At 40.3% G+C, this 9,386-nt stretch overlaps 1 protein-coding gene across 1 annotated transcript in view; it reads left to right on the top strand.

The window, feature by feature from the left end:
* The first annotated feature begins 6,651 nt into the window (after window positions 1-6,651).
* LOC105756696 (zinc finger protein 699-like) overlaps window positions 6,652-9,386 on the top strand; it is a 7,021-nt gene continuing 4,286 nt past the window's right edge. The window contains 3 exon segments of the mRNA XM_012557822.2: window positions 6,652-6,758; window positions 7,182-7,325; window positions 8,451-8,603. Coding sequence (XP_012413276.2) covers window positions 6,652-6,758; window positions 7,182-7,325; window positions 8,451-8,603 — 404 coding nt within the window.

Below are 9,386 nucleotides of genomic sequence, written 5' to 3'. Positions count from 1 at the left end.
CCCTTCACCAAAGGTACCACTTACCTATTGCCTATTTAGTGTTCCCCCCGACCCGCCTCATCCCTCATAACCAACAAAGATTGTTACTTTTTGTATGTAAACTTTTTCATGAGTTTTTACAATAGAGGTCTCAGACAATATTTGTCCTTTTGTGATTGACTTATTTCACTCAGCATAATGTCCTCCAGTTTCATCCATGTTATGAGATGCTTCACAGATTGATCATTTTTCTTTATCGTTGCATGGTACTCCATTATGTGTACGTACCATAGTTTGTTTATCCATTAATCTGTTGATGGGCATCTAGGTTGTTTCCATCTTTTTGCTATTGTGAACAGTGCTGCCATGAACATGGGTGTGCATATGTCTATTCGAGTGACGGCTCTTACTTCTCTACGATATATTCCTAGGAGTGGGATTACTGGATCGTATGGTAGTTCTGTTTCTACCTTTCTAAGGAAGCACCATATCATTTTCCAAAATGGTTGTATCATTTTGCATTCCCACCAGCAGTGCATAAGAGTTTCAATTTCCCTGCAGCCTCTCCAACATTTGTTATTTCCAGTGTTTTTGATTCGTGCCAGTAATGCCGGGGGTGAGATGGTATCTCATTGTGGTTTTAATTTGCATTTCTTTAATGGCTAGTGATCGCGAGCATTTCCTCATGTGTCTGTTGGCCGCTCGAATGTCTTCTTTGGTGAAGTGTCTTTTCATTTCCTTTGCCCATTTTTTAATAGGATTATTTGTTTTTGTAAAGGTGTTGGATTTTCTTGTAGATTATGGAGATTAGACCTTTGTCTGACGTGTACTGTCCAAATATTTTTTCCCAGTCTGTAGGTTCTCTTTTTACTCTTTTGGTGAAGTCTTTTGAAGAGCATAGGTGTGTGATTTTTAGAAGTTCCCAGTTATCTAGCTTATCTTTTGGGGTTTGTGTGTTGATAGGTACGGTTTGTATCTTCTTAACACCACGTATTAGGGCCTGTAGAGTTGTTCGTATTTTTTCTTCTACGAACTTTATAGTTTTTGGCTTTATATTTAGGTCCTTGATCCATTTTGAATTAGTTTTTGTATATGGTGTGAGGTATGGGTCCTGTTTGATTTTTTTTCAGATGGATATCCAGTTTTGCCAGCAGCATTTGTTAAAAAGACTATCTTTTCCCCATTTGATGGACTTTGGGCCGTTGTTGAAGATCAGGTGACTGTAGGTGGATGGATTTACATCTGGATTCTCAATTCTGTTCCATTGGTCAATGTATCTGTCGTTGTACCAGTACCAGGCTGTTTTGAGTACCGTAGCTGTATAGTAGGTTCTGAGGTTAGGTAGTGTGAGTCCTCCAACTTTATTCTTCTTCTTCAGTAGTGCTTTACTCATTCGGGGCCTCTTCCCTTTCCATATAAAGTTAATGTTTAGTTTTTTCATCTCTTTGAAGAATGTTGTTATTTGGATTGGGATTGCATTATATTTGTAAATTGCTTTGTGTAGAATTGTCATTTTCACAATGTTGAGTCTACTTATCCATGAGCATAATTACATATACCTTTTTAAAGAATTTTTGTGAAGTTCAGAAAAATGAAATTGGTTGGAATTTTGTGGTAGTTCATTGGAAATGATCTGTTTGTGGAGAACAGTTGTCTAAGAGCGTGTACTATCTTTTTGTTTATTTCAGTCTATTTGTGTGTCATTTAATAGTGTTTTATAATTTTTTCATTAGGATCTCTTATTCTATTTTTTGATACATTTTACTCTTACTAAAAATATATGATTCTTTTAAAAATTAATTTAACTGCTTGTTACTAGTGTATATAAATGAAATATTTAAAATAATCCTTACCTTGATATTTATTTTGTAATCTGAATACTGTCACCACTATTATCATCTGTAGTATCCTTGGCGGTTCTACCTGTCCAATTATTTGACATGAAAATATAGATTGGGGTGTTTTTTCTTTTTAACATTCTTCTTTACCTTTTTCCTTTTTCTTTTTTGGTATGTATTGGTTACAGCCTCTACAATAACATTGAATAGGAATGGAATAATAGATGTCCTCGGTTTTTACCTGCTTTTACTAGAAAAGTATTGACATTTTCTGCAAGTATGTGCTTTGCTGTACAGTTTTTGTATGTGCCCGTTTTCATCGTTTCTTATCTGATTATGGCCAAAACCCTCTAACATGGCTTGCAACTTTTACATTTGCCCCCAAACACAGATTCCTTAAGAACTGTCATATCATTTTTATCTCTGATCAAAGGCGTAAAATTGTTCTGTATTTTACTCAGATGAGAAGCCGGAGACTTTTCAGAAGCCAGCACTTTCCCCAGACCATGATATGTCCACTGGCTCCAGTCACCTCTCCAAATTACTATTTTCTCTCCAGCATCTCACCCTGGTCTGGTCATGCTGGTGTGTAAGTCTCCCTAAAACATACCAGGGAAACTCCCACCTGCTGACCTGTTCTCTGGCGTTTCCTTCTCCTTGAATAGTCTTATTTTCAGCTGTCCCTTCGGTAATTCCTTCGTATCTTTCAAGTCTTAGCTCTGATCATTGTTTTCAGTGAATTCAATTAATTAGGCTATTGATGTCTCAGGGCAAATGACTGCCCCCAAAACTGGAGGGACACGTAGGTACTCTGCTCCTGGGCTTCTGCTCTGGAATGATTGTATCTGCCTGTATGTCCCTCCAGTTTGGGGGAGAGTCCTTTTCCTATGACCTCAAACTCTTGGTTCAGTATGTTCAGCTTTTTTCTTGAGGATGGGAGTGATGACTTCCAAGCTCTTATCAAACCAAAACCTGAGAGTCTTCATTTGTGTTTTGTCTTACTATTCCGTGTTTACTTTCTTGATAGTATTTATTCATGCTGCCTTTATTCTTCCAGTGCCTTTACCTTTTGCTAGTGACCTTTTCATTTTGTGAATAAACAGTGTATCTTCCTTTTCCAACCCATGAAGGTCACTGGCACTCTTTCACTGCTATACTCCTACACTGAAGTTGTTAAAGTCGATGAGCATTTGAAATATATATGAATGTTTGTGAAATCATCACAGAATGCTTCCAAGTTTTTAGAATTAAAAATATATTTATTTTTGCTTACCAAGCCAGGTTTCACTAGGTTTGGTTTCCTAAAATGATTATTTTGCTTTTCCCTGCACTAACTCACTAAAAGTAAATATGCTTCTGTTTCACCTTATCCCCTGACCATGCTGCATTTTTCATAGACCTTACCACCATGTGACATTATATTGTTGTCAGCTGCTCTCTTAGTTATCTAGTGCTGCTATAAAAGAAATGTCACAAGTAGGTGGCTTTAACAAATAGAAATTTATTGTTTCACAATTTAGGACGCTAGAAATCTGAACTGAGGGCACAAGCTCCAGGGGAAGGCGTTCTGTCTCTGTGGACTCTGGGGAAGGTCCTTGTCATCAATCTTCCCCTGGTCTAGGAGCTTCTCAGTGCAGGGACCCCAGGTACAAAGGACGGACTCCACTCCTGGCTCTTTTTGCTTGGTGGCAGGAGTTCCCCCCACCCCCCACACTCGCTTCTCTCTTTTATATCTCAAAAAAGGTTGACTCAAGATAGAACCTAATCCTTTAGATTTTCTCTTGGTTCATTAAGATAACTGCCTCCGATCTTATTATTAACATCTAAGAGGTTAGGATTTACAATACACAGGTTATTACATCAGATTACAAAATGGAAGACAACCACACAATATTAGGAATCATGGACTAGCCAAGTTGACACACATTTTTTGGAGACACAATTCCATCCCTAACAGTTGCTGTGGAGTCAATTCTGACTCATAGTGACCCAGTGTGTGCAGAGCTCCGTAGGATTTTCAAGGCTCTGATCTGTCAGAGCAGATTACCAGACCTGCCTTCGAAGGAACCTGTGGGTGGCTTTGAACCACCAGCCTTTTGAGTAGTAGTCAAGCGCTTACTACTTGCGCCACCCAGGGAACTTGACATTATATTTCGTTTATTTACTAACCACACCCAAAGAAATTACGATCCCTGTGTATCTGGATATTTCCGGTTTGTTCAGTGCTGTATCTACTTTGCTCGTGTGAAGTAGGCTCTGTGTCAATATTACCTAAATAGTTTTAATAAATGACAGGGCTAGATGTAAGGGTGTGGTGCAGTGAATTGCTTAATATGGCCCTTCTAGCCATAGTCTTTGTAACTCCAAGCAAATGATTGGGTGGGACCATGCTAACAAGGTATATGGAACTCTAAACGGGGGGGATTGGTCAGCTTTGCCATCCTTGTAGGCTTAAAATGAGCCATACCAGAGGTGCGAAGAAAGGATTTCACCATCACCTAAAAAGTAGAAGCAGGAGTGGAGCGTGTCCTTTAGACCTGGGATGCCTGGGCTGAGACCCTCCTAGACTCAAGAGACAGAGTTGTAACACCGAGGATGGCAAGATGCCAAGAAGCAGCAGCAGAGGAATGGCAATAGCAGAGGCCACAGAACCAGTAGAGTGGCAGGAGACCAGCAAGAGACGGCCTGGTGGGCTTCCCAGCCCATGGAGCGAGAAAGCTGAGTGCCTCTAGGCAGGAAGTAGGGTGCCTCCAGGCACTTGGTGGAGCTCGGTTTACTGACCCAGAAAGCTAGAGCTGAGTGCCTTCAGGCCTAGGCTTCCTGGCAGCTTCCTAGGCTTCCTGGCCAGCGGGCATAGCTGAGAAGAGACTGTCATGACAGAAGAAGTGTATCTTGAGCCTTCCTGACCCTGAATTGTAACCAGTTACTTCTCTAATAAACCCCATAATCTGAGTATTATCTGTGAGTTCCTTTTGGCCATTGCAAGAATCGCCAAACTCAGAAGAGAAGTAGTGAATGCCCTGGGAGGGATGGTTGATATCAGAATTGGTAAAGATGGTGGAGAGAGGAGGCATGTCTGACCTCCACCTCATAGGAATTAGCCTTGAGCTGTTCTTTTTTAAATTTTTTTTTGTACTTCAGGTGGTTTACAGAACAGATAGTTTCTCATTAAACAGTCAGCACATGTATTGTTTTATGGCATTGGTTAACAACCCCACGACATGTCAACAGTCTCCCTTCTTGACCTTTTTTTTTGGTGAAAACATACATAGTGAAAGATACACCATTTTAAAAATTTCTACATGCACGGTTCGGTGACATCGATTACATTCTTCCAGTTGTGCTGCTATTCTTACTTTAGATGAAGGTTTACAGAACAAAATAGTTTCTCATTAAACAGTACACATGTTGAGCCTTGGGCTGTTCTTGATTCTCATTCCCTCTTGTGAAGTTAGAGGAGTTCAGACACTGCTTCTGCTGCACGATTATTACAAAGTGCCTGAAGGGAAGTAGTCTTGACTGAGACACTTGGCTTTGCCAGGAGAAGCAGGTCCAGGTTGTCTGAACTGAAAAGGATGTTTCCTTTGTCTCCTGTCCCCACTACCCAGCAGGCTCTAGATCATCCATGTAATTGAGGATTAACAGCCAGTATAACAAGAAAACTGTAGGCATATGCACAGAAACGTAGTTGTCAGGAATTTAGTCTTTGGTATATTGACCTGCATAGTGATGCTGCCTCAGCAACATACCATTTGGTGAACATTGACCATGTGATTGATTGTAACTTTCCTTGCTATAACCCATTTGAAGCAATATCTGTTTAGGAGAGGTAGGAGGAATAAAGAGCAAGTGTGCTGAAAAGTTTTTGCAAATCCCTTGAAATACTGTAGTTGCTCAATAAATGCAACATTTTATCATGAATATGTTGTAGGAATGGAAATTAGAGTTTTTGATGGCTTTAAAATATGTAACCTGCTACACTGCAGTGGAGGAGAGTTTTGAATGCAGTAGTGAAACAAAGATTGCTGTGACACTATCATACCAGGATCGATTAGGAATGACCTTGATAGCTCACTTCATCCCATAGCTTATCTGTTCTACAGCTGCTCGCTGTTCAGTAAAATTTAGCATCAGAAGTGCCGTATAACTGCCTTTTGTATCCTCACTACATGTTGGGAGCTAAAGAGTTGATGCTATTTCATAGAGGCCAGTCCTGGAGCCCAGACGATGCCAGTGGTCAGGGTTCAGGTGGTCATGCTTGTGTACCTTCTAAGGGCTGAAAATATGAGAAAATGTTGGAGTGGAGCATCCACAGGGTTGGTGTGTAAGTCTATTTCTTGCAATGCACAAGTTGTGTAACAGCTAAATCCCCTGCACATCAGTGAACTTACTGGAAAATGTGAATCTTAACCTCTTGTTCATGGTCAGCAAACACAAGGGCTTGCTATTCTGCGTCTTTAAAGATTAGGCTCTTTGTCATAACGGTTGTGTGTGGGTGGGTGTCTGGGTGTGTGTTTGTTGGAGAGTCATAATTGCTGTACAGTAGCTTTGGGTCTCTAAGTTTGAAAATTGTGATGATATCTAGATTCTCTTTTTTCCTGTCTCAGCTGATCTCCGTTTACCTTTGCAATACCCTTGCCTGCCTCCATGAAGGGACAGAGTGCATGACAGTGTACTTGTAGAGTTATTGAAAAGTAGGTGAGAGACATGTAAAAATTTGCAGTTCTTCAAATTAATACTTTCTTTTGAGCAGGTGGTCCTGTCAGCTCCTGATCACCTGGAGTTCTTTAAGAAAATATGATAAGCTTAGGGCCTTGGGTTGGGTTGCCGCTTTATGCAGGCCACTGGGCCTCCCATCGCTGGTGAGGGGCAAAAGGAAAAACTGCCGGTTTTGCAGTGTTTCCCAGTTTTTAACATTTCATCCCACTTTCACCCTGTTTCATTTTTTGTTAAATATTCTGCTGGGTCCTGTGCAAGGAGGTGAATTTTTTTTTTTTTTACAAGGAAGAGATGATCCAAGTATGGAAATAGGGCTTTCACTGTAGAGCATTTTTCTAGTTGATGCTATGTGTTCTGACTGTTCTAGATCATAAAGGTAGAGAGGAGTGAGTACAATTGGTTACAGTCAGGTGGTAGAGAGATAAGTTCATTGTGTTGGAAAAATTGTTAAGTCTATGAGACAGAATACAGTCTGTGAAAAAGTGAATGTAGGCAGTGAAGGGATGAGGCTGATGGCTAACCCCTAGAGTAGACCTTAGTAGAACACAAAACTTGTGTCAAATCCCCATGAAATGTCAGTTCCTCAGGACTGTCAGCCTCACCTTTCCTTTCGCACACACTGGAGTACGTGGTACTTTGCTAAACCAGATTATGTGATAATTTTTAGGACTCGGCTGTTGAGGATGTGGTTGTGGATTTTACTCAGGAAGAGTGGGCATTGCTGGATCTTTCTCAGAGGCAACTCTACAGAGATGTGGTGATGGAAATCTTCAGAAGCCTGGCCTCAGTAGATACGGATAAAAAAAAAAAAACCCAAACCCATTGCCGTCAAGTTGATTCCAACTCATAGCAACCCCATACGACAGAGGAGAACTGCCCCATAGGGTTCCAGAGAGTGCCTGGTGGATTTGAACTCCTGACCTTTTGGTTAGCAGCCATAGTTCTTACTTTATTTTTAAATTTGTTTTATTTTTGTGACCAAGTATGTCATTCCCATTGATGTTACTCTACTGTGTGGGCCAAGGAATGAGAAAACATTGTTAAATAAGACAAGTATGTTCATTTTCTCTCTGGAACATGCGTTTCTTGGTTTCCCATGAATACAGATAGCTCTGTGTATTAATCTGATCTCTCACTTCGATTGTAGTTAAAAGCCTTAAGGCCCTTTAAATGCAAATCTAGTGTTTGCTTCAAGGGTGTCTTTGGTGCACAGAGGGAATATTTGTGGTCTGGGACCATGTAAAGAGTCATACTTTATTACAAATTTGACATGATTATTTGGCTACAGTTAAAGTCACACCTGCCAATCACCAGAGACCCTGAGGACCAAAGTATTGGCTCAGTGTCAGGGAAGTGTTCATTGCTCCTCCCTGTCTTCCCTAATGATTTGCCTTTCTCCGTGATTACCATATCGGCTACACCCATTTGTTCTCCCAGAGTAGCAAGAAGAAGACCTGAGGAGAGTGCAGTTGGCACCTGTCCAGGATTAATGTGTTGGGGGCACCAAGAGGCAAGAATCGTTTGAAGGATTGGGCCTGCATGGAGGGAATGAGATTTGAAAAAATCAATTTGTAGAAGTCTCTTTTCGGTTGTGGAGTATGTGCTTCACAGATAACCTGAGCTTGCTTTTCTGACTTTCATCAATCCTAACACACCCTTTTTCTCTTTTAATGTTCCATGTGCATTCTGTCCAGTACCTTTCTACTTTGCTCTTCTAATTACACTCTATTTATGTCACCATCATTCTCAATCTTCATGGAAGTATTTCCTAGTAAATTGCTTTCACAACATTGTCGAAGTACAGAAACAGAAAAATGCGTCAGAAGCTTTCTTTGCTCACAGCTACCTTTTCCCTCTGAGTACTTTCTCTCCTTTTTGTTTCATGTTGTGAACCTCACCTTAAATTATTGGGTCAGCTTCTAGAAACCTTATTGATGGAGAAAAGCTATCCACTGAAAAGATAATCGTACGATTCATGAAAAATGACACCTGGTCTTCAGTGGTAGGAGAAATCCACGAATTGCATGGCACTGAACTTCAGAATAACAACCATAAAACACGTGTGAGGTGTCATTTATGCGAGAGGTAGCACTGCTTCAACAGAGAGTCTTAACAATGTATAATGAAATTAAAATATTTATATACCTAACAATCCCAGGTGGGACAAATGGTTAAGCAGCGATCGCTAACCAAAAGATGGCAATTTGAGACTATCCAGTGGCTCTGTGGGAGAAACACCTGGCAATCTGCTTCCATAGTAATTAAGCCAAGAAAACCCTATGAGGCAGTTCTCCTCTGTCACGGGGTCACTGCGAACTGGAATTAACTTAACAGCACTTAACTACAACAACTATATATACTCACCCACACATACATATGCGTATACATATGCACACGTGTATAAAATTCCATTGCTCTATGAAGCCAGCATAACCCTGGTACCAAAACCAGGTAAAGACACCACAAAAAAAGAAAATTACAGACCGATATCCCGCATGAACACTGATGAAAAAATCCTAAACAAAATTCTAGCCAATAGAATTCAGTAACATATCAAAAAAATAATTCACCATGACCAAGTGGAATTTATGCCAGGTATGCAGGGATGGTTTAACATTAGAAAAACAATCAGTATAATCCATCACATAAATAAAAGACAAGAACCACATGGTCTTATCAGTCGATGCAGAAAAGGCATGTGACAAAGTCTTAACACCCATTCATGATAAAAAGTCTCAACAAAATGGGAATAGAAGGGAAATTCCTCAGTATAATTAAGGGCATTTATACAAAATAACAGCCAACATCATTCTAAATGGAGACACTTTGAAAGCATTCCCCTTGAGAACA

The sequence above is a fragment of the Trichechus manatus genome, unplaced genomic scaffold (genome assembly GCF_000243295.1).
Source record: "Trichechus manatus latirostris isolate Lorelei unplaced genomic scaffold, TriManLat1.0 scaffold00120, whole genome shotgun sequence".
Classification (NCBI taxonomy): domain Eukaryota; kingdom Metazoa; phylum Chordata; class Mammalia; order Sirenia; family Trichechidae; genus Trichechus; species Trichechus manatus.
Note: the sequence above shows the minus strand (reverse complement) of the source record. Positions and strands in the feature narration are given on the sequence as shown.